Source organism: Seriola dumerili, unplaced genomic scaffold (genome assembly GCF_002260705.1).
Source record: "Seriola dumerili isolate Sdu_G_001 unplaced genomic scaffold, Sdu_1.0 BDQW01000567.1, whole genome shotgun sequence".
NCBI lineage: Eukaryota > Metazoa > Chordata > Actinopteri > Carangiformes > Carangidae > Seriola > Seriola dumerili.
This window is the reverse complement of record NW_019174822.1, coordinates 313,487-338,744: the sequence shown is the minus strand read 5'-3', so window position 1 is coordinate 338,744 and position 25,258 is coordinate 313,487. Positions and strand designations below refer to the sequence as shown.

General features: G+C 46.2%; 2 protein-coding genes across 5 annotated transcripts in view; both read left to right on the top strand.

Moving 5' to 3' along the window:
• Positions 1 to 350: 350 nt before the first annotated feature.
• LOC111236146 (NACHT, LRR and PYD domains-containing protein 1-like) lies at positions 351 to 9,084 on the top strand. Of its 4 annotated transcripts, XM_022764768.1 has the most exons (12): positions 351 to 900; positions 1,510 to 1,686; positions 1,876 to 2,049; positions 2,229 to 2,405; positions 3,415 to 3,458; positions 3,981 to 4,135; positions 4,647 to 4,702; positions 5,033 to 5,247; positions 5,634 to 5,908; positions 7,209 to 7,322; positions 7,392 to 7,533; positions 8,022 to 9,084. In XM_022764768.1, the coding sequence occupies exons 1-12, from the start codon at positions 464 to 466 to the stop codon at positions 8,351 to 8,353; spliced, it is 2,298 nt and encodes a 765-aa protein (XP_022620489.1). In that variant the 5' UTR covers positions 351 to 463; the 3' UTR covers positions 8,354 to 9,084. The 4 variants fall into 4 exon arrangements, with proteins under 4 accessions (XP_022620489.1, XP_022620490.1, XP_022620492.1 ...); XM_022764769.1 differs by lacking the exon at positions 2,229 to 2,405; XM_022764771.1 differs by lacking the exons at positions 7,209 to 7,322; positions 7,392 to 7,533 and having other exon boundaries at positions 8,022 to 8,198.
• Positions 9,085 to 10,996: 1,912 nt separating this feature from the next.
• Positions 10,997 to 25,258, top strand: part of LOC111236145 (docking protein 2-like) — a 39,214-nt gene continuing 24,952 nt past the window's right edge. The window contains exons 1-4 of the mRNA XM_022764767.1: positions 10,997 to 11,142; positions 11,999 to 12,136; positions 14,523 to 14,690; positions 17,092 to 17,200. Coding sequence (XP_022620488.1) covers positions 11,083 to 11,142; positions 11,999 to 12,136; positions 14,523 to 14,690; positions 17,092 to 17,200 — 475 coding nt within the window. The 5' untranslated portion in view covers positions 10,997 to 11,082. The remainder of the gene's footprint in view (positions 11,143 to 11,998; positions 12,137 to 14,522; positions 14,691 to 17,091; positions 17,201 to 25,258) is intronic.

The following is a 25,258-nucleotide window of genomic DNA, read 5'->3' as shown; positions in this document are numbered from 1 at the left end:
TGGTGGTGGTGGTGATGAAGATGATGGTGCTCATGGTGATGCAGATGATGGTGCTCATGGTGATGCAGATGATGGTGCTCATGGTGATGCAGATGACGGTGCTCATGGTGGTGGTGGTGATGAAGATGATGGTGCTCATGGTGATACAGATGATGGTGCTCATGGTGCTCATGGTGATGCAGATGATGGTGCTCATGGTGATGCAGATGACGGTGCTCATGGTGATGCAGATGATGGTGCTCATGGTGATGCAGATGATGGTGCTCATGGTGATGCAGATGATGGTGCTCATGGTGATGCAGATGATGGTGCTCATCATGGTGATGCAGATGATGGTGCTCATGGTGATGCAGATGATGGTGCTCATGGTGGTGGTGGTGATGAAGATGATGGTGCTCATGGTGATGCTCAACTTTCTGCCAGTCTCAGTGGTTTAACCCTGGATAAGTTCCTGAGGGCAGCCATGGAGAAATCCCTCCAAAGTAGAAATGGTCACCTGGACCTGTTTGTCCGCTTCCTTCATGGCCTCTCTCTGGAGTCCAACCAGAGACTCTTAGGAGGTCTGCTGGGTCAGACAGAGAACAGTCCAGAAACCATCCAGAGAGCCATCAACAACCTGAAGGAGATGAACAGAGATGATATCTCTCCTGACAGAAGCATCAACATCTTCCACTGTCTGATGGAGATGAAGGATCACTCAGTTCATCAGGAGATCCAAGAGTTCCTGAAGTCAGAGAACAGATCAGAGAGGGAACTCTCTGAGATCCACTGCTCAGCTCTGGCCTACATGCTGCAGATGTCAGAGGAGGTTCTGGACGAGTTGGACCTGTATGAGTACAACACATCAGAAGAGGGACGACTGAGACTGATCCCAGCTGTGAGGAACTGCAGGAAGGCTCGGTGAGTCCAGACATGATCAAAACAATTATTGATCGGTAAATTAGATTACTTACAATATCCTTTCCTTCTTAGTTTTACATCAAAAACCTTACACTAAATTGTGTTTTTTTCCGTTGGATTACTTATTTTAAGTTAATGAAACTCTATATTTTTAATCAGTTGTCATATTCTACATTCTTTTGTTAAGCCTCTGTTGTTTTGAGTCTTTTTGGTTTCATGCAAGCCTGATGAATCAAATTAAAGCAGGACTCCACTCTCCAGGGCCCTCATGTACAAAGCTGTGCGTAGAATTCATATTGAAACATGGCATAGGTACGAAACTGGAAACCAAAGAATTCAGATGTATGAAACTGTGTGCATGCAGGATCCCAATCAACGCACATGAACAAATACCACACTCCACCCTCTCTCTGCCCTTATTTTACTATGTTAATGAATATAAATGCCTGGACTGCCCTCTCTACAGAATAAGGAAAATGAAAAACCAAGCGGTAAATCAGCCAAAAAGAGACACTTGAGCAAGTACAAGAAGGGTAGGAGCATAGAACTGTTTTTATTACAAATTGTCTGATTTTATTGTAACAGATTTTATATTTTCTCTTACCACAGACTTACTGATTGTCAACTCTCAGAGACTCACTGTGAAGTCGTGGCCTCAGCTCTGAAGTCCAACCCCTCCCATCTGAAAGAGCTGGACCTGAGTGACAACCAGAAACTGCTCGATTCAGGAGTGAAGCTGCTCTCTGCTGGACTTAAGAGTCCAAACTGTAGGCTGGAGACTCTGATGTAAGCTCACTGACTGGGGCTGTTGAACTCTCCCGATACTGGCTGATATATATATATATATACGTATATATATATATACATATATATAGTCATTCTGTCATTCTGCTCATTTTAGACAAAGATCATTGATTAGGACATATGTGATCGATTATCAAATGATTTTATCTACATCTTTTATTCTTTATTCAGATTGATCAGCTGCAGTTTGTCAGAGATCAGCTGTTCTTCTCTGGCCTCAGCTCTGAAGTCCAACCCCTCCCACCTGAAACACCTGGACCTGAGTAGGAACGACCTGCGGGACTCAGGAGTGAAGGGTCTGTGTGGTTTTCTGGAGAGTCCAGACTGTCGACTGGAGACTCTGAGGTCAGTTCACTGACTGTTACTTTTACTAAATGTAATTTATCTTGAAGTGGACTAATTTATTATTTTTTATTTTTAATGAACTGTTATGATTATTACCAATGAGATACTGGACACATGGATTTCCCCTTGGGGATAAATAAAGTATATCATTCATCATACATCTTTTATTCTTTATTCAGGTTGAGTCGCTGCAGGTTGTCAGAGATCAGCTGTTCTTCTCTGACCTCAGCTCTGAAGTCCAACCCCTCCCACCTGAAACACCTGGACCTGAGCAACAACATCGACCTGCGGGACTCAGGAGTGAAGGGTCTGTGTGGTTTTCTGGAGAGTCCAGACTGTCGACTGGAGACTCTGAGGTCAGTAGAGGGGCGGAGTCAGTCCCTTCTCCTTTCAGCAGTGTCGTACTAAACTCAGTATCAGAGCAAAGATCCAGTGTTTCCTGTAAACGTCCAAACTCCTCAGTGAAGCTGTGAGAGGAGAACAATGACAGGCTTCAGGATTGGACAGAAAGACAGAGAGAACAGTCAGCCAATCAGATGTCAGTTATCATGAGCAGATCAGGGATACCAACAGGGTCCCTCATCTTAATCTGAGTTTAACTCTGGTTTTCAGTCTAACAGATGCTGGCTCACTTTGTGGCGTGGTACATCACCATGGTAACAAAAGTTCATCAACAGGCTCACCTGCCCTGAAGCAGGATTAATTCAAGACATCACATTAGACTTTCTAACCAGCCAATCAGCTCTCTGGAAAAACACTGACACGATCCCAACGTGGACAAAATACTGTATTCAAATGAAATGAGGACAATGAGTGAATGAATGAAAAGCCACTGCACATAATGAATTGAGTAGAAATGTGGTCGGATCCTCAGCAGTCATTATTACCTGTGACAGCACGGAGCTCAGACTGAACAGACTGCTGGGACACAACAGTGAGAGGACGGAGGTTTATTCTGACTTGAGCTAACAGGGTTCAGTTTCCGGCTGTGAGGGAGAGAAGTGCTCATCTCCGCCCAAAGCTCCACCTTAAACTATTAAAACAACTTCTGATCAAGATATGATGAAGGAGACGCCACCTTAATTCAAACGAGGAACTAATGTTATATTTTAAACATTAACACAGCAGCAACCAACTACTTTCTATGTAAAGATATAATGGAGTAATGGCGTCCTGAGCAGAGAATGAAGCCACGCCCCCTCTGTGTGTGACGTAATCTGAGTTTCTCTGGTCTTTGTTTTGGTATCCAGTCTGGTAGTGTGTGCAGGACTCTGGCTCAGATCCTGGTCGGCTGCTGGACCGTCAAAACCTCCAGAAGGTTTTAAAAGTCTTTTACCGGCATGATCATATTGTTTGTTCCTACAGGGTCGGCAGGAACAGGGTGATTAAAGCCTCCAGAGACAAAACCTGTGAGTACTGAACCTCTGTGTGCTATTCATCAATCTGTCGTCAATACAAACCTCTGCTCGGCTCCTAGAGAACTACAGACTGTTTGCTTGGAGGGAATCTGGATCCTTCCAGTCAGAACCGGTGCTGGATTTACTGCGTTTACTGCAACACTGCAGTACTTCAGAAAAGACTCTGAAATAACAGGATGAAGAACTACTCTGTGCTGGTTAAAGCTTAGTGCAGGAACAGGACTGTTGTGTATCACTTGGTCTGAGTCTCAGTCCTGACTTGGACTTGTCAGTTCAGTCTGAAATGGTGGTTTCGACAGTCCTGTCAGTATTATTGTGAACTCACATCCTCTCTGGTTGACATACAGCCAATAGAAAACCAGGAGTGTCTGAGAGGAATGTGATGACAGGAGGTTTTGAGCTGCTGCTGTTGGACTCACATGCTCTGACTTCATCTCTGACTCGGATCTGATGAAGAGAAGATCAACAAAAACTGATTTCTGACATCTGCCGTGTGTCTTCTCCTCCCATCAGGTGCCTCTGACGTCAAACTGGATTCAAACACAGCAGACACAAAGCCGGAGGAGTCAGAGGACGACGAGTCAGAGGAGTCAGAGGACGACACAAAGCTGGAGGAGACGGAGGACGACGAGTCGGAGGAGATGGAGGACGACACAAAGCCGATGAAGGTGAGAGAAAAACCATCGTATCCTGATATTCCAGACAGATTTAATGTCTCACAGGTTTTGATTACACTGGGCACACCAGTCTCTTCTGAATTTATCAACCAATCTGACATCGAGACTAGTGTTACAGCATTGTAACAGAAGTGCAGAGCAAAGTGCAAAACTTCAGACCTGTCAGAAAAGTCACTTCTAGTTAAAGGCTGAAGTGAAGAGATCAGCTTTTAAGTTTCTTTACAGATATTTAGCAGCTGTCTTCTGATATCTGTAGGTAGTGTGTTCCATAGCAATGGGGCATAATTGATAATTGATTCATGTCTGATCATCAGAAGCCTCCACCGGCTGCAGAATCTGCTGCGTCAAACGCTCAGATGTAAATGATAGTAATCTGTAAGTGATGACGGCAGCTCACACCTGTGACAGTCAGTCCATGCAGAGAATATTTGTTTGCTTCACTCAACACGAGTTGATTATAGTAGTAGATCAACATCTGATGTTGTTTCTCTCTGAATCACAGCCTCCATCAAGCTTCACACCTGAACTGAGAAGAGAATCTACACAAGTCTCATACAGGTAAACATGTAATAAACTCATTTAACACTGTTTTAGACAAACTACCTTGTTCCTCCTCCACAGCTTCCCTCAGCCTCAGCAGAGTGTGGGGGGTCTCATGGCTCTCGCCCCCTCGCTCTCCTTCAGTGGCCAATGTGTTACTGTGTGAAGAGACGACAGTTTCTGATGACCACAGCACAGCTGGATCACAGCTGGATCACAGCTGGATCAGCTGTCAGTCAGCTTTAACAGCTGTGCTTGTTTGTCTCCTTCGTCCTCTAGTCTCTCATGAAGTGGACAGATTCAGTGTAACAGGTCCACTGGGCTCATTCAGCCTTCTGTGTCCTACAGGTTCAGGTGTCCTGGTCCGGGCGGGTTCCAGTGTACTTCAACTGGACTGGTGTTTGTTGTGGATCAGGAGGCGGAGCTGCTTTACAGGACTGTCCAATGGGACGAGAGCCTCCTCCAATCAGCTGGCAAGACGGCTGCAGGGCCGCTGATCAGTATCCAGTGTCCTGAGGATGCCGTCCGTCAGCTTCACCTCCCACACTGTGAAACAAAGGCTGGTGAGCAAATGATAGTGTCTGTTACAGCAATGATGAAACTCTGTAGTCCTGTTGGTGCCCCCTGTAGGCTGCAGGGTTCATTACAGCCACAGTCTCAACAAACATCCGTCCCGACACTGTGACGTCACAATCATGTCTCTATGGAGCTCAGACGTCTGTTAGTTTCATTATGAACCAGACAGTGTAACATTTACAGTCTAACTGTGGACGTCACCCTGACTGACTGCAGCAGCACAGCCACAATCCCTCACCGGCTTCCCATCCTCCGACAGTTGTTTGATGAATTGCGTGAACTGTTTCATTCTTCAGTGACTAAGTTTCCTAGACGTAGAATCAGACGATCGCTGCTGTTGTACCAGATGTTGAACGTCTCTGTGTTTCCACAGCTCTGCTCTCTGAAGGTCTGCTGTCTGTCGTCCACATCACTGATGATGGGATGAGCGTCATCGACCCGCTGGAGATCACAGACACTCATGTGATCGTCAAAGTCCCTCATCTCTCCTCCTTTGGCCTGGTCTGGGCTTTGGAGTTTTTACTGAGGATTCTGAACAACAAGAAACCAATTAGCTGCCAAGTTTTGCTGTTCCGACCACCAAACCAAATAACACGGAAGCAAAGCCTCAACGTGCATCTGCTGCCAAGTAACGTCCTTCTGGACGAGGTAAGAATGTAGGAAATGTTACAGCTTCACTGTCAGTCTCATCAGTATCAGATTCTGTGATAAAGTTACTCACCTGATGAAGTGGTATTTTGTTTTTACGCCTCCGTACGTACGACCGTCCGTCTCATTCTGGCGGACATGATATCTCACTAACACCTTGACGGAACCTCAAACATTGACCTGAGCTGTTTCTCAGTGCAGAGTGCACAGGGTCCGACTCCTGTACTTCGGAGTTTGACCTTCACAAGTTGAACTCAGAAGTCCGGACTCCGGAGGACAGGAGCCTTCTTCCTGATATCAGCACTCAGCTCAGGTGACACTTCAACACACCTGTACCTGACTGAAGTGTGACGCACTCATCTCCACTCAGATCTCCCCTCTTCATTTCTATATATTGATTTTATTGGAGTGTGTTGGTGTATTTGACACAGAGGCTCAGAGAGGCAGAGCTGTGTAGCTTCTTCTTCTCAGACTAACGAGCAGCAACAAATATTATATTTCACCTCGGATCAAGTTTCATGTTTTTGTACCGGGGCGACGGCGCTCTCTGACGCTCTCTCCCGGCAGGACGGTTCTCACATCTGCCAAAACGCCGGAGCAACTTTCCAAACAGGCGTGATCTGGATAAACTGACTCATATTTGAAGTCGTAACGGAAAAACATGAAAACTTAATGAAGTGATATAATTACAGTCGTAGAGTGAAATTAGTTTCAGCTTTGAGTCTGGCTCACAGTCTTGGTGAAATGCATTCTGGGATAGTTAGCTGTCTCAAGTCCACACAAGTCACGTAGCGATGCGTCCGGGATAAAACTTCAGATATGTGATCTGTACTGTACTGATGACGTTCCACAAGAACACAGAAGAACGCAGAATGAGAAACGTTGGACTCAAAGATGAACCGATTAGATTTAGGTGGTCAAAGGTCAAAGGTCAAAGGTCAGTGTGAACTCACGAAACACTGTGACAAATGTTTAGGAGGAGATTCTAGTTTTATTTTTGAAGCTGGACAAAACGGAAATGAGAGATGGACAAATGTTGGACAAACAACACAGTCGTGTGTGGGTGTGGCCAGGACAGGATGTGGTCGTAGTTTGTTAGACATCAAACAACAAAAACAATTTCAAAATAAAACAGGAAATAGCATGGAGCTCTGAAAGTCACTCAGAGGGACAGATCATCGTAGGTCTGTCTTTTTCCTCGTCCTCACCGTCCTGTTCGTCCAGCCCGGTGAAGCTGACCTGTTTTATCAGGCTCTGCTGAGGACGAACCCTCTAATGAAATGTTCTGATTGTTCTCAAGGTGAAGGCAAAGCAGGAAGATTGTGTGCTCATCCGGAAGCCTTCCAAGTGTACACTCATCAAAAATCAAACTTACACCGTTCACTGTCCGAAGGCCCATAAAGTCCAGCCTCAGGTGAGTGTTTCAGAGTGAAGCTGATGTCGGTTACTTCAAGACACTGACCCTGGTGCTGCTGGTTTTCAGAAAGATGACTTTGACCTGGACTTTGGACCAAATTATCCCCCAACGTTTGAGATCATCCTGCCTGCAAACATAGAGGAAACCACTGTCGCGGTCCGAGACCAGGCGGAGACAGCTGTCTGGGAGTGTGAGGTTCACCTGCCAGGTAAAGCCTCGGATCATCTTTTATTCTACAGTCACTTGAACCAGCTTTAAAGGGTCTTACTGGCCAGTGTATCCAGCCAGTGAGAAAAGTAGGACTGAGGCGCTTTGTGAAGAATAAGGACTGTAAATCTGTGTGACAGTCACTTCTCCTCCAGTTGTTTCTCAGACTCTTTCTTTCTCCACATCTTGTTCATGTGGTTTTAACTGGTCAGCCTGTCACACGGTCACATGTCACATGTCACTGTCCCGTGTCTGTGCTGGTCACGTTAGATCAGAGTTGACACTGAAGATACTCAGAAACGGTGTTTGATGGATTTTACAGAGTGACGGTCGACCTGGTGTGATCGCTGTGGACTGCTGACTGGTTACCTCCACATTTCATTAGCTGTGTTTATAAGGCTCAATTCTCAGATCAGCAACATTTATCATCAGTGATTTAATTTGCTTATACACTAGAGATGTGCTTATTGAACACAAGTATGTTTCTAGTTCATCTTCCAGGTCCTGGTCCAGCAGGGACTCCGAGTGTCTCAGCAGGGACTCCGAGTGTCTCAGCAGAAGAGAAGCTGAAGTCTGTTCGGACTCAGTTCATCGACAGGGTGTCAGGACCTGTTCTTCGTGAGCTGCTGGATAAACTCCTGGACCGCGAGGTGTTAACTGGCGGTGAAATGGAGTCTGTTGCCGCGACACCGAGCAGGAAAGAGAAAGCTCGAGAGGTGATCGACATGGTGCGAAGAAAAGGACCGGCAGCCAGTTCAGCTCTGATTGATGTTCTGTGTGAGGTGGATCCATACCTGTCATCACAGCTGGACCTAACGTGAAGAGGAAACTTCTTTCGTTCTTTAGTTTTACCTTAAAACTTTTGGTAAAAACCTTCAAACTCTCCAGATATGAATCTGTGTTCATGTTCTGGAAACGAGACTCTGTCCTGCTGTGACTCACTGAAGATTGGTGTGTCGACTGGCTGTACAGTTACTGAATGTTTTGAGATTTAAGATCAATAAATGACAGTTTGCTGTGTTCTGCCTGTTTCCTGACATCCATAACTCACACTGTCACTGTGTAATAGGGATGCTAACTTCAGCTGGTGAAAACCTCTGACTGAATAACATCTCAAATCTGTGACTCACTCTATCCTTTGTCCTGATTGGTTGGCAGATCATGGTAGCCACGCCCTAAAGCACACCCTGCTTTTATCATCTATTTGACTTTATAAATAACATTCATGTGTTAGTGACCCATATGCTGCAGGAACTCTGCTTTTGATCCTCATGGAGAAAGTGGTCGAAGGTCAAAGGTCAGTATGACCTCAGAAAACACTAACTCAAGACTTGACGCAGTGATCATGACAGCAGGTGTGTCCACACACATACCTGTCGTACATCCCAGTACAAGGACCTGCAGCTAACTTTTAACCTACATGAGCTTCCTGCACCCACACGCCATGTTGTCTCAGCGGCCATCTTGAATGCTTTCTTTTGTTTACTGCCACTTTGTTCCTAGTCTTCCACCATTTTGAATCAGCCATTTTGCCTTTGTTTGTTTCCCCTACACACAGACACACACACACACACACACACACACACACACACACCTTTTATACTTAGTGGATTAGACATGGTGTGTTTTGTGTTGCCTCATTGTAAATAAATGTTTTCTACAGGTGTGTTTAATGTTGTGAATAGATCCTTCATCTTTGACTTACTCTTCATATGGTAAGAGCTTGTATGTAGTGTAGTTTGTGCAATTAGCATAATTAGGTAATTATCAGATAAAAATAAAGATGGAATCATATGCTATGGCCTTTGCAGTCACTAGATCTCGACCACATAGTTGAAAGGCACCAGGACGGATTCAGGATGATTGACTGTATATATTTCTTTCTGACACGATAATAAACAATAACAAGGAAAGTGAACGACCCACTGACAGGTGGAGGACAGACAGGAGAGAGGAAACAGAAATAATGTGTGATTGACATCTGTCTTTTCCTGACCCTTCATTACTCACAACATTAATACCAATTTAATATGAATCTCCGCGCCGCTAGAAGTAGTTTAATGTTGCACATATAGGATCAGGTAATATCAGTCCTGCAGCAGCCTGCAGAGGGCTGCGGTTTCAGGACCACAGCTGTGTATTATCAAGAACAATATATGATTTTGTTTTAATAAATATGGAACATGGCTCAAACATTAAAGTTAGTAGTTGGGTTCATATATTTATAAGAGCTGTCATACTCACACTTGGCTTGTTGTCCTGGTTCTTAGGGTCCTGAAACAGCAGCCTCTGGTTCTGCACTTCTACAACCTACTGGAGATGAGACCTGCTGCCACCACAAGAGGGCGGTGAAGTACAAGGTGGATGCAACAACTGTGGCGCTCAACCTGTGTTTGGTAAGTTATGGTGTAACAGCCACACATCAACTGTAACCTGCTGTAACAGCCTGCACCGACGTTTACTTGTTATGGTGTTTTTTTATTTCTCTGTGTGACAGTCAGAGCGGCAGCCATTTTGTTTTCAGGTTGTTATATATCTCAGTAATGCCTTGACGGAACTTCTTCAGATGTGGTGCAAACATTCAATTGGACTCAAGGATGAAGATGACGATGATTTTGTGGCTCAAGGTCAAAGGTCAAAGGTCAAGATCAGCGTGACCTCACAAAACACTTTTTAGCCATAAATCAAGACTTCACAGCAATTATGACAAAATTTCACACGAATGGTTCCTGTTTTATGGCTCTGGATGAACAGGGATGTGACTGGAGGTGAGTCTAGTTTTTACTGTGTGGTACTTGAACACGTCTTCCACCGGTTTATAGTCAGAAACAGACTGAGAGTCTCCAACATGACCACCAGGGGGCGCGTGACACCTGATGATGTTTTTATGAAGATCTACATCAACACACGAAGGAGCAGGTGTGAGTCGAGACAAAGGTGAAAAATAAAAAGAGACGATGGCGTGATGAGACGTAAAGAGAGAAGAAGATGGATGTAAATGAAATTGTGAACGAGGGGGAGGGAACGACTCTGAGGAGTTTCACACGGCCGGTTACTTCTGCATTACATGTTGCAACAGAGTGTGAGGGCAGGAAACAGATGACACACTCGACGCTCGTCTGCATCACACTGATACCACAGACAGACAGAGAGCAGAGAAGAGAGGAGGTGCACCACAGCAGAGAAGAGAGGCTGGAAAGAGTTGAGCAAGTAAACCAAGAAAACAGAAGAGAGAAGAAACAAAAGGAGACGAGAGGAGGTGGAGAAGGATGAAGACGAGATAAAGGAGAGGCTGAAGTTTGAAGCCCTTTAAAAAAGAAGAGCAACAAAAAGATTCAAACTCAACACACAAGAAAAAAGGAGGTGTGGCGGAGGAGGAGACTGAAAGGAGAAGAAAGTGGATGACAAGAAGAGGAGAGCAGAGGAGGAAGCAGAAAGTCAGAGAAGAAAAAGAAGGAGGCGAGAGAGGAAACGTCGAGAATAGTGGAGCAAGAGGGGAGGAGAAGAAAGAAGAGGTGAGGAAAGGAGGAGGAGGACCTGCACAAGTGTCATGGAGGAGGACATCAGGAAACAGGGGATGCTCTACCTCCAGCAGCAGAGGTTTGGGAAGGTACAAAATGTAACACTGACACACACTGCTAACAGCACAGCTAGCAACAGAGCTAACGTTAACACTACACATAACGTTATGTACAGCAACAAGAACAAGCAGGGCGACACACACACACACACACACACACGAGAGAGAAGCCCCTCCCTCTGCTGATCCAGGAACATAAACAGGTTTTTATCATAAAGATCAGAAATCAGTTTGTTTGTAGATCATCGTGGTGAAATGTGTTTCACTGAGAGACTTTCACAGTTTTTCACTATCTTAAGATGGACAGTGGAGCAATGACTTCTGGGTAAATTATGACTTTTTTCAATTTAAAGAAGAGCCAATCAGGAGAGGCCGTGACTGTGACCTTATCGTTTCCAAAGTTCTCAGTTTCTGTCCGTCCAAACTACAACACAACCCCGGAGTTTTCAAAATAAAACACAACCCCAGAGTTTTCAAAATAAAATAAAACATGACCTGTGTTTTCAGAATAAAACGCACCTAGCAGCGTTTTCCAAAAGTCTCTTTCCGGTCCTCGAAAGCGCAAAAGACCAGTTTTAAAACAAAAGCGTAGCCGTGTGGATGTGGCCTAAAATATCTTTGTAAAACCGGCCCCTGGTGTGAACAGCCAAGCTGCTGCTCCAGATATCAGATTGTTCAGGCAGACCACTCCCCCCTGGATCTTAGGGCTCCCCCACCTCCCACTTTAACCCCGGAAACAACAGCAGTGAACTTATATAGCAGGAGTAACAGTGTCAGCCATCTTGTCCATGTGAGTTTATCTCTGATTCAACAGCAGCAACTTCTGTGACTTTATTACTGTTCTCAGACCAGTGTTTCCACCTCTGTTTTCTGTGTGTGTGTGTAGAAGTGGAAGCGTGTGTGGTGCGTCCTGTACAGAGAAAGCTCCTGTTCGATCTCCAGGCTGGAGTTCTTTGAGTGTAAAGATGGAGGGACGGTGGAGAAGAGTGACAAGAGTCTGCGCAAACAGCAGGAACACAAGAAGGTACAGTGCATTCTACTGGACTCTACTGCACTCTACTAGACTCTACTAGACTCTACTGGACTCTACTGCACTTTACTGCACTCTACTGGACTCTAGTGGACTCTACTGCACTCTAATAGACTCTACTGGACTCTACTGGACTCTACTGCACTCTGCTGCACTCTACTGGACTCTACTGCACTCTACTAGACTCTACTGGACTCTACTGGACTCTACTGCACTTTACTGCACTCTACTGCACTCTACTGGACTCTACTGCACTCTACTGGACTCTGCTGCACTCTACTGGACTCTAGTGGACTCTACTGCACTCTAATAGACTCTACTGGACTCTACTGCACTCTGCTGCACTTTACTGCACTCTACTGGACTCTACTGGACTCTACTGCACTTTACTGCACTCTACTGGACTCTAGTGGACTCTACTGCACTCTAATAGACTCTACTGGACTCTACTGGACTCTACTGCACTCTGCTGCACTCTACTGGACTCTACTGCACTCTACTGGACTCTACTGGACTCTACTGGACTCTACTGCACTTTACTGCACTCTACTGCACTCTACTGGACTCTACTGCACTCTACTGGACTCTACTGGACTCTACTGCACTCTGCTGCACTCTACTGGACTCTGCTGCACTCTACTGGACTCTAGTGGACTCTACTGCACTCTACTAGACTCTACTGGACTCTACTGGACTCTACTAGACTCTACTGGACTCTACTGCACTCTGCTGCACTCTACTGGACTCTACTGCACTCTACTGGACTCTACTGGACTCTACTGCACTCTACTAGACTCTACTGGACTCTACTGGACTCTACTAGACTCTACTGGACTCTACTGGACTCTACTGCACTCTGTTGCACTCTACTGGACTCTACTGCACTCTACTAGACTCTACTGCACTCTACTAGACTCTACTGGACTGTACTGCACTCTACTGGACTATACTGGACTCTACTGGACTCTACTGCACTCTGCTGCATTCTACTGGACTCTACTGCACTCTACTAGACTCTACTGGAATCTACTTCACTCTACTGGACTCTACTGGACTCTACTGCACTCTACTAGACTCTACTAGACTTTACTGCACTCTACTAGACTCTACTGGACTCTACTGCACTCTACTAGACTCTACTGGACTCTACTGCACTCTACTGCACTCTACTGGACTCTACTGGGCTCTACTAGACTCTACTGCACTCTGCTGCACTCTACTGGACTCTACTGCACTCTACTGGACTCTACTGGACTGTACTGCACTTTATTGCACTGTACTGGACTCTACTGGACTGTACTGCACTTTACTGCACTCTACTGGACTCTACTGCACTTTACTGCACTCTACTGCGCTCTACAATACTCTACTGCGCTCTACTGGACTGTACAATACTCTACTGGACTCTACTGGACTCTACTCCACTCTACTCCACTCTACTGCACTCTACTCCACTCTACTGGACTCTACTGGACTCTACTGGACTCTACTCCACTCTATTCCACTCTACTCCACTCTACTGGACTTAACTGCACTCTACTCCACTCTACTCCACTCTACTCCACTCTATTGGACTTAACTGCACTCTACTGCACTCTACTCCACTCTACAGGACTCTATTCTACCTCATCCTATTCCACTCTATTGTACTATATTCTACAGTATCACATTCTACTCTACTTTATCTTGTTCTACTGTATTTTACTGGACTCCACTTCATTCTACTTCCTGTTGTCTTACACTGTGCTGTGTTTCTCTGAACTTTACTGTATTCTACTCTACTCTACTGAACCCAGCTCTACTGTGTTCTTGTTGAACTGAAGTGAACATTATAGAGAGTCCGGTTCAGACCTGCTGCTCTGACTAATCCACTATTCTACTCTACTGTACTCTACTCTACTTTACTCTTTTATATTTTACTTTACCCTGTTTGAATTTTACTTCAGTCAACTCTACTGTATTCTGCTCTACAATACTGTACTCTATTCTCTGGAACCCTGCTCAGCTCTATCTCTACCCTGTTCTTCTTCTATTACATTCTATTCTATATTATATTCCATTCTATTCCACTGTATTCTGTTGTACTCTGCTCTTCTCTACTGTACTTTACCTTGTACTTTATTGCTCTCTACTTAACTTTACTGGCTACATTGCACTGTTCTTCTCCACTGTATTCTACTTCACTACATCCTGTGCTTTACTCTACTACTCGACTCCACCCCATTCTCTATTCTATTGTACTCTAGTCTTCATCTTCTACTGTAGTCCTCTGCACCGGTTTGACTCCCCTGACCTGCTCCGTCCTAATCTATCAGGAAGACTACAAGTTCAGTTTTGTAGTCTGTTACCTAGGTGATAACATCCTATCAACATCTCCTAGGTGATCCGTCTGGCGGACTGTATCCGGGTGTCGGAGGTGGAGATGGACGGATGTCCCAGAGACACAGGACCGTTCCTGGTGGAGACCACTGAGAAGATCTACGTGTTTGCTGCAGACAGACACCAGGTGGAGGACTGGACTCACAAACTGTGTGAGATCGCCTTCCCTGTAGGTACACACACACACACACACACACACACACACACACACACACACACACACACACACACGATCTGAAGTTCAACCTGTGAATCAGTGAGTAGCAGACATGTCCTCACTACAACGTTCAAACTAAAACTGGTTGAAAAGGCGTCTTGACTACACATGACGTTAGTGAGGTCACGTGACAGTGGTCAGGTCACATGGTCGGGTGTGGGGTGATAGCAGTGTGAATGAAGGTGTGATGTCAGGATGTCGTAGTGTCATGCGTTGTATCTCAGTAACACCTTGATGGAACTTCTTCACATTTGGTAAAAATGTTCACGAGGACTCAAGGATGGACTGATTAGATTTTAGTGGCTAAAGGTCAAAGGTCAAGGTCACAGAACCAGTCCATGACTGGGAGTGGACAGTGACACCACCGTTTTTACAGCAGCACGTAAATGTGTAAAATGGGCTGTAAGTACACAAAGGGTTTGGTCTGGTTTGTTCTGGCTCTGTCAAGACTTTTGAAAAAGTAACTAATTAATGAAAGTAATTGTAAAAGATGGTTAGAAGTTCCCGATGGTTCGTGATGGCTCTGCTGTGGGAACATGTAGACCTTGTTGCTGAGACGGTGGTTGTCACAGACTCATTCACACCTGAAGCTCCGACAGCAGAAGAAGAGGAAACTGATGAATGAGGATCTGTATAAAGAAGCAATAGTTAATAAAAACACGACAACACATTTAACATGTGACATAAACAGGAAATCAACTTAAAAATGATCAAACATGAATGAAATGTAAATGTTCCCTCTCTTGGTTTGATGTTAAATGTTGTGTGTGGTTATAAATAGCAGGGTGATGACAGACATCTGACAGTCCTGAGTCACAGCTCTACTTCCTCTTTCTGTCTGAGTTTGACAGGAAATACACAACAACAGCCAATCACAAGGCAGCGTCTGTCTGACTGGTGTCTCAAACAACCAGAGGAACACAGGCTTTTATTTTGAAGGCCTGAGAATAACGTAGACTGTTAAAAACTGTTTGTCCAAACCTCATCTGGACGTTTCCTACAATCTGAAATGTGTCAGGAGCCTCCTGCTGTTTCAGGTGGAGGTTGGTGATGTAACACCAGAAGGTCAGATCTGAACTTCTGTTGATGATGGTTAGAAATGATGATGGTGATGGTTGATAATGATGGTGATGGTGGTTAGTAATTATGATGGTGATGGTTAATAATGATGGTGATGGTGGTTAGTAATTATGATGGTGGTTAGTAATGATGGTGGTGGTTAGTAATGATGATGGTGGTTAGTAAAGGTGATGGTGGTGGTTAGTAATGATGATGATGTTAGTAATGATGATGGTGGTTAATAATGGTGATGGTTAGTAATGATGATGGTGGTTAATAATGATGATGGTTAGTAATGATGGTGATGGTGGTTAGTAATGATGTCGGTGGTTAGTAATAATGATGGTGGTTAGTAAGGATGGCGATGGTGGTTAGTAAGGATGGCGATGGTGGTTAGTAAGGATGGCGATGGTGGTTAGTAAGGATGGCGATGGTGGTTAGTAAGGATGGCGATGGTGGTTAGTAAGGATGGCGATGGTGGTTAGTAAGGATGGCGATGGTGGTTAGTAAGGATGGCGATGGTGGTTAGTAAGGATGGCGATGGTGGTTAGTAAGGATGGCGATGGTGGTTAGTAAGGATGGCGATGGTGGTTAGTAAGGATGGCGATGGTGGTTAGTAAGGATGGCGATGGTGGTTAGTAAGGATGGCGATGGTGGTTAGTAAGGATGGCGATGGTGGTTAGTAAGGATGGCGATGGTGGTTAGTAAGGATGGCGATGGTGGTTAGTAAGGATGGCGATGGTGGTTAGTAAGGATGGCGATGGTGGTTAGTAAGGATGGCGATGGTGGTTAGTAAGGATGGCGATGGTGGTTAGTAAGGATGGCGATGGTGGTTAGTAAGGATGGCGATGGTGGTTAGTAAGGATGGCGATGGTGGTTAGTAAGGATGGCGATGGTGGTTAGTAAGGATGGCGATGGTGGTTAGTAAGGATGGCGATGGTGGTTAGTAAGGATGGCGATGGTGGTTAGTAAGGATGGCGATGGTGGTTAGTAAGGATGGCGATGGTGGTTAGTAAGGATGGCGATGGTGGTTAGTAAGGATGGCGATGGTGGTTAGTAAGGATGGCGATGGTGGTTAGTAAGGATGGCGATGGTGGTTAGTAAGGATGGCGATGGTGGTTAGTAAGGATGGCGATGGTGGTTAGTAAGGATGGTGGAGGGTATTAAAGGGGATGGGGGTTAGTAATGATGTCGGTGGTTAGTAATAATGATGGAGGTTAGTAAGGATGGTGGTGGTTATTAAAGGTGATGGTGGTTAGTTGCAGCTCTAATGCAGTTTGTCCTGACTGTGCAGATGAGCTGGACGGAGCACGGGGTGAAGCGAGGCAGCCTGCAGAGAGGAAACCGGGTGGACGAAGATGAACGAATGGAGGACAACTCCCTGTACAGCGGCAGAGAGACAGGTACACATCTTCACCTGTCTACATGTCTTACCCGTCTATCTACCTGTATGAGCACGAGAGCATCATCTGTTCTCTCTTCTTCTACAAGTCAGTGTGAAACTGTCATCTCCAACCAGCTCCACTTTACCACTGTGCTGGTCAGTGAACGCATCACAGTTCACATCCTGTTCACGACAACAGACGTCATAAACTTTAATGTATTCATTGTCATCGGTCCTAAAAGGTGGAGCCCAGGGGCCAGTTTCACAAAACACCTTAAGATTTTCCTTAAAGTCTGAGTTAAGGTTTCTGTAAAATGCCCACTTAAGTATTTAAGCTTTTCTCCTTATCTTGGTCATATAGTTAAGGAATCACTTAAAGTCAGTTGAACCGTAAAAGACCTTAGCTACCAGAGAAAGGGAAAAAGCAAAAGGTTCCTCTGACTCTGTCTTAACTGCAGCATGACCAAGTAAGTAAGGTAATACTTGAGTAAAAAGCTTAACGTGTTTTGTGCACCTGGACCCAGGTATTGGAACTGGCTGACTACGCCCAGCTTGTGGTTGTCACTGGTCCTGGACTGTGGTCCTGGATGCTGGTACCTCCACCCCGTGTACCATCACTCCTGTCTGCTTCAAGCTAGTGGTTCTACTTCCTGTCACATGGACGTGGACTTAAAGGATCAGGACTGTCAGTTGGGGGCCAGCGACAGACCCTGTATCGTGGTGAAACCTCCACTCAGAGGAAGGCCTGTGAGGCGACCTCTAGTGGCCGTAGTGATCATGACGGGAGTAAAGAGGAAGTCAGGTGACGTAGTACAGAGGACGACAAACTCCACGTTAGAGGAAGCTGAGGTAGACGGATGACAGTGTCCACGAAGCACGAAACCGCTGTTTGTTTCTGGTGTGGAACTGATAGTCAGCTGACCGTTCTACGACCTCAACTCTGTGTTTACTGTTGTCACCATGACGATAAAGGTTCTTATTTTGAGCCAAACCTGGACCTCTGAGGGAGAGACAGCTGGTCCACAGAGTCCAGCTCGGCCTCACTGAGCTGTTTGTCAGGTGACAGTCGAAGTGTTTCCTCTGGTTAAAACCTGGAAATATAGAAAACTAAATGGTCCAGACTGTCTGTTCTCTGAGGCCCAACAACATGTCCCTCCTGACTGACAGGTCACCAGCTGCAGAACATCTGGACCAGTCTCTTAATAATAATAATAACAATCATAATAAGCTTTATTTTGTACAGCACATTTCATATAAGAAATTAAGCTCTAAGTGCTTCACATGAAGAGACATAAAATGAACATAAAACATTGATGCAAAATGAAAAACATTAAAAACGTTCATGTAAAATGAGATGGAAGAATAAAAATAATAACAATCAGTAAATAAATAATTAGAATAAGAAAAGACATTTAAACCCTCGGTGTTGATCTGTGTGTTCAGACGTGATCAGAGACAAAACTCTTTAAAAGCTCTTGTGACACACAGTCTTAAAAGTCTCTGTAGGTCCAGAGCTCTTCAGACTCAGACCTGTGACTGAACTCCTGCAGCAGCTTTCAGTCAGAACTTCCTCTGTCGCACCTTCAACCAAACCTCACTTCCTCTTTCTCACTCTTTTCCTATCGCAGTTAAATTTAGCAGCCTGCGGCTAAAATGACACATTCATCTGCTGCGACACACACACACACACACACACAGACACACACACACACACACACACACACATGCATTCTCAAAACAAGAGGGTGGGGAACAGGTTCCATCAGTGTGTTTATAATTATAACTTGATCTTTTTATTAGAGTAAAATCTTCAATAGAATAAATGTGCAGCAGTAAAAGGAGAACATGTGCAGCAGAAGTGTAAAGACGTAGAAAGTGAAACCATCTGTTCATTCCTCAGAGGGAATCATTTTCAGATTTACAGTCAAATATACGAGTCAGCAAAAAGAGAAGAATGTTCTGAATAATGAAATTTTGAAGTGACAGATAAATGTTTTGCAGCTCTGAAATCGACCGATGCTTCATGACAGAGTCTGAACCTCCATCATTGATTATTGGATTAATATTGATCAGTCATGTGCTGTCGTTACATCATCTTCACCATGACGTTGTTGTACGGTGAATCCCTCCGCTCCTCCTCTTCCTCCTCTCTCTCCTCCTCTTCCTCACTGCTGCTGTCCTCGTTGTCTTCTTCTTCTTCTTCATTGGTGACGTGGATCGCCTCTCGGGGTCGTTTGGCACGGCGTAGTCGTCCCACCCGGGGGTTGTATGGGTACTCGTGACCTTTGGGGTCAGCGGCCGTACCCATGATCCTCCAGGCGTCTCCTCTCATTTCCTCGGGGTCGTCGTACACTGAGGGGGGGCCGGTGGACTTCTGCCCTCCAGAGGCGCCGGCGGTGGCGGCGCAGCCTTCAGGCTTCGTCGTTAGATGTGCTCCACCTTCCCGTACGTTGGTCCGAGGGGCGTCGGCGTCGCTCGAGGGGAAGACGTTTCTGATTCTTCACTCGTCGATATGCTGTCGTAGAGCGGGTCGCCACTGGACTCACAGCCTCGGGCAGGATGGCGAGCTCAGGTATGTCCGCCATCAATGTTCTTATTGATGGTATCAAAAGGGAGGGAGTACTCCGGCTCCGGGGGGTGATCTGAGGAGGGGTGCAGGGGGGAGCCAGGCTTGTTCCTCTCCCTCCTCTCCCTCAGGTGGCTCGCTCGCAACTCCCCGGCAGCGTGATCTGGGAGTACATTGGTTGGAGCTCAGTTTGGGCTGAGGCGGGAGTTGTGGGTGGGGGCGGAGCGGGGCCCGGGGCCGGGTTGAGGGCCGGGTTGGCGTGGGGCAGAGGGCAGCTGGAGATCATCTTGACCTGGTTCTTGCGGGGGGGCGGGGACGCCGCGGGTGTCCAGGTCAGACTCTTCACTCCGGTCAGAGCTTTGTCGACTGGAGGCTCCAGACGAGACTGAAAAACACAAACAGGAGAGCGATCAGTGATCAATAACCTTTATCAGTCATATCAGTCCCTGTGTTCACATCACTGTAACAGCTGACAGCGTCCAGCAGATGGAGCTGTGGTCTGACCAACCAGGAAACTTATAACTATACTAATACTACACTATACTATGGTATCAGCTATGACATCATCACGTGTTAATGCCGCAGTAACTGACTGTTTATCATTATAGTAAAATATAAAATGATGTCTGAGTGTTTATGTTGTTTATTTGTTTGTGTTAGTGAGCTGAGCCTGTTTAGGAGGAGGAGCCTCTGTCCTGATGAAGATAGAGGATCCTGATGAATGAAATCAATCACTCGGCATTTATTACACATTTAATTACTATTTACTCACATGTTGCATTATTTATTGAACTAAGACTTTGGTGAACACGTTTCAATTCCTCGCATCAGTCAAGGTTTGAAGAATTTAAAAAAAACAGGCTTCAAATTTTCAGCATTTGGATCAAAGGACCTGATGACCTGTTGATCACCTGTTTACACAGGCGCTCATTAAGAAGATCTGAGATCGTTCTGAAAACTGTGATGTAAAACACATTGGGTATGATGTCACATGCAAGTACCTTTGACCTCAGAGGGTTCGGTCCAGACTAAACCTGACAGACGAGTGAGACAAACAAACGCACCCGCACACTTCCACATACAGTCCCTGCAGACTCAAACAGCTGCTAACAGAGACGTGCTGGAGTCACAAACACTTCAGCACCAGAACTGGGGTTCCCTCAGAGAACCGAGAACCTCTGCAGTACAGTAGAAAAGCTGAGTCCTACCAGCGGGGCGCTGTGGTTGTAGTTGTTTGTTGCTGTGAGGGGGTGGAGCTCTCTTTGTCTTTGTGATGTTCGGTCACCATGCTGTACACCCCGTCAGCTGCCTGCGCACAGGAAACAGTGATCAGCTACAACATCATATCTGGCATCAGCTGGTTTCTGACAGCTCATCACAGCCAACAAGAACATGACCAATGAGAAACCTTCGAATCTTCATTTGTTTTTAAATCGTTTATTCTGACAATCCTGCTTTTATTCTGAAAGTTCTGCCTTTATGTTCGAAACTTTATTCTGAAAACTGTCGACTGCATTCTGTCTGCCCTGCTTTATTTTGAAACCAAGTACAGATGACCTGTAATGTCAGCTGACCTGAGCAGAAGGGGTTGTGGGATATGGCCTCGGGGCTGAGGCGGCGGTGGCGTCCTGGCTGTGGCCAGCGGCGTGTTGAGAGGCAGCGGGGGCAGGTTCAGGGCCTGGGGGATGTCTGGACTTGCCAGCCCCCCCCGGAGGTCTGCCTGTGGGGGAGGGAGATCCTCTGCAGGTTGAATGGCCGCCTCCACGGCCTGAAACAGGAAGTTCCCCTGTTTGGTGTCGAACTCAAAACTCCCCTCGCCAGACTCACACTCGCCCCGCTCGAAGGAGAAGGTGGACTGAAGACAGGAAACAGGTCAGAGGGAGGGTGTGTGTGTGTGTGTGTGTGGTGGTGCGTGTGTTTGTGCGTGTGTGTGTGTGCGTGTGTGTGTGTGCGTGTTTTGTGCGTGTGTGTGTGTGTGTGTGTGGTGCATGTGTGTTTTTTGCGGTTGCGTTGTTGTTGTGCACCTTGTCTCGTCCGAAGCGCCTCAGGTATCTGTACGGCCAGGTGAACACGACGTCTCGCTCTTGTCCAGCAGGTGAAGAGCGTCTACGTCCGCTCGCAGCAACACGTCTCCTTTCAGTCTGCAGCGCTCAGACGCCTCCGTCCTCGCGAACACACACCCTGAAGTCACGCACTGACACAACGCAGCACCACGCACAACACACGCACACACACGCACACACACACACACACACACACACACACAGAGCGGCCACACACACACTCAGCCTACAACACACACACACACACACACACACACAGCACACACACACACACACACACACGGGACAGCACACACACACACGCACACAACGACGCACACATGCACAAACACACACGCACACACACACAACCACGCACAACACACACACACACGCAAACACACACACACACACGCACACAACACAAGCAACAAACACACACACACACGCACACGGCTGCACACACACACGCACACATGCACAAACGACAACACACACACACACACAACACACATCACACGCACACATGCACAAACACACACACACACGCACACGGCACACCACACAGCACAAACACACACACACAACACACACATGCACAAACACACAACACACACGCAACACGTGCACACAACACACCACACATGCACAAAACACACACACGCACACGTGCACACACACACACCACACGCACACGCCACAAACACACACGCACACACACACGCCACAACACAACACAGCACACACACACACACCCGCACCACGCGCACACGCAAACACACGCACACACACACGCACAACACACACACGCACAAACACAACAACACAAGCCACGCACAAACACACGCACACCACACACACACAGTTAGTTAAGTAAACAATCAATAACAAAAGTTTCTCTTTCTTTTGTCGTTTCTGATGAATAATAAATAATCAGCTGATTAATTGATGAATTGATAATTACGTATAATTCCTGATTAAATACAGATGCAATGAAATTAAAAATAATTCTGACTTCAGACTGAATCCACACTGGAGTTTGTTACTGCAGGAAACCAAACACACACACACACACACACACAAACAACACACACCTGCAGCACACACAGGTGTGTGTGCTGCAGGTGTGTCAGGATGTGGGGAAACAGTAGCCAGCATTCAGGAGCCGAACATCACGACCTCAATTATACAAAGAAATGTTAAACTGTGCGTGCGTGCGTGCGTGCGTGTGTGTGTGTGTGTGTGTGTGTGTGTGTGGTGTGTGGTGTGTGCGTGGTGTTTGTGCGTGTGTGTGTGTGTGTGTGTGTGTGGTGTGCGGTGCGTGTTGAGCTTTAAAAAGAACAAACACACAGCTCAGAGTTCTGGTTCACCTCATTACCAACAGTCACCAACAGCTAAATATATGCTCACATGAGAGCTGCAGCTCAGGTCACTGATCACAGCTGATCACATGGGTCAAGTCTCAGACTCAGACTCAGTCTCAGACTCAGACTCAGTCTCAGACTCAGTCTCAGACTCAGTCTCAGACTCAGTCTCAGTCTCAGTCAGTCTCAGACTCAGACTCATCTCAGTCTAGACTCAGACTCAACTCAGTCTCAGTTCAGACTCAGTCTCAGTCTCAGTCTCAGTCTCAGACTCAGACGTCTCAGTCTCAGACTCAGTCTCAGTCTCAGACTCAGACTCAGTCTCAGTCTCAGACTCAGTCTCAGACTCAGTCAGCTCAGTCTCAGACTCAGTCACTCAGTCTCAGTCTCAGACTCAGTCTCAGCTCAGACTCAGTCTCAGTCTCAGACTCAGACTCAGACTCAGTCTCAGTCTCAGACTCAGTCTAGTCTCAGTCTCAGTCTCAGACTCAGATCACATCTCAGTCTCAGCTCAGTCTCAGTCTCAGACTCAGACTCAGTCAGACTCGGTCCAGACTCAGTCTCAGCAGTCTCAGACTCGGTCTCAGTCTCAGTCCCTCAGACTCAGTCTCAGCTCAGTTACTCAGACTCAGCTCAGTTCAGACTCAGTCTCAGTCTCACTCAGACTCAGTCTCAGACTCAGTCTCAGACTCGTCTCAGTCTCAGTCAGACTCAGTCTCAGCTCAGCTCAGTCTCAGACTCAGTCTCAGACTCAGTCCTCAGACTCAGTCTCAGACTCAGTCTCAGACTCAGACTCAGTCTCAGACTATTATCACCAAACTCAGCCCATTATCTTTCAACGATGTGAAGATCGTCACAAACTCCTTCATTTCCTCCTGGCTGGATTTCTGCTGCAGTGTTTAAGTAACCTAAACTAGGTTTAACTAGTTTAACTGTATAACTGTGTTTAAGTAACTACCTGCCTTTGTTTGACTAGTTTAATCGTGTATAACTAAACTATGTGCCCGTGTTTAACTAGTTAAACTAGCTGCTCCACTGTAAACAGCTCTCTCTCAGAGTCCATGTTACTGTTGAAGCTGCTGATTTAAAAACACTCCAGTTCATTAGAAAAGACTTTGACACTTTGTCACTTCGTCAGTACTGACAACTCTTCTTCTTCTTCTTCTACTTCTTCTTCTGCTTCGCCGTGAAGAGCAGCTTCCTGTTGAGAAGAGGAAGTTTGTCCTGTGTAGATAAATCGAGGTCGCCCTGCAGCTGCCGGTCACTGCAGCGCTGCAACACCTGCACCACACACACACCGCAGCAGGAACTCACCCACATACAAGTTTCCACTACACACACAACACACACACACACACACACACACACACAAACACAACACACAGCTGGTCCTCAGAGAGTCAGTAACACTACTGTGGAAAACCACAGTGGAAACATCCTGCAGTTACTAGTGAAGGGTAACTCCTCTGACACAGTTCAGATCATGTTTCAATGACACAGTCTTCACTCTTTGATCTTTTTATATTTTACATGATGAGATCTTGTGGAGCTGGAAGCGTCTGTGTGGCTGATTGTGTTTATAAGAGGCTGAATAACTCTTCTAGAAGTGATGCTTCTATAGAACTGCAACAGCAAATATGAAGGAAATGTCTCTGAGACCAGATCATGTTTTCTACAAGAAGTCTGCGAAATAATAGCTCCTGGTTCCGGTCTATGAGTCTTAGTCAGTGTGGAAGTGGACCACTAGAACAGGCCTCATCTCGTTACCTGTGCTGCTCCGCCTGTCACCTGTCCATCAACAGGTGACAAACAGGTGCAGCTTCACTACCGCGTCACTCAGTGTGGTTGTGTGAGGTCAGAGGTCAGACTGGTTCAAGCTGACAGGAACTCAAATAACCACGTTACGACGGAACGACCTGACAGCGAGAAGAAGAAGAGCAGAGCTGACGACAGGAAACGGTGGACTCCGTCAGCTCTGACTGTGTCGTACGTTCAGTGAAGCATCACTGAACATGCAGCGACAGGATCTGAGAGACTTCAGCTCCTATAAACTCAGGTTTAGTGCAGCTGCTCAGGTTTTCGCTGTGTCATGCAGAAGTTCTCGA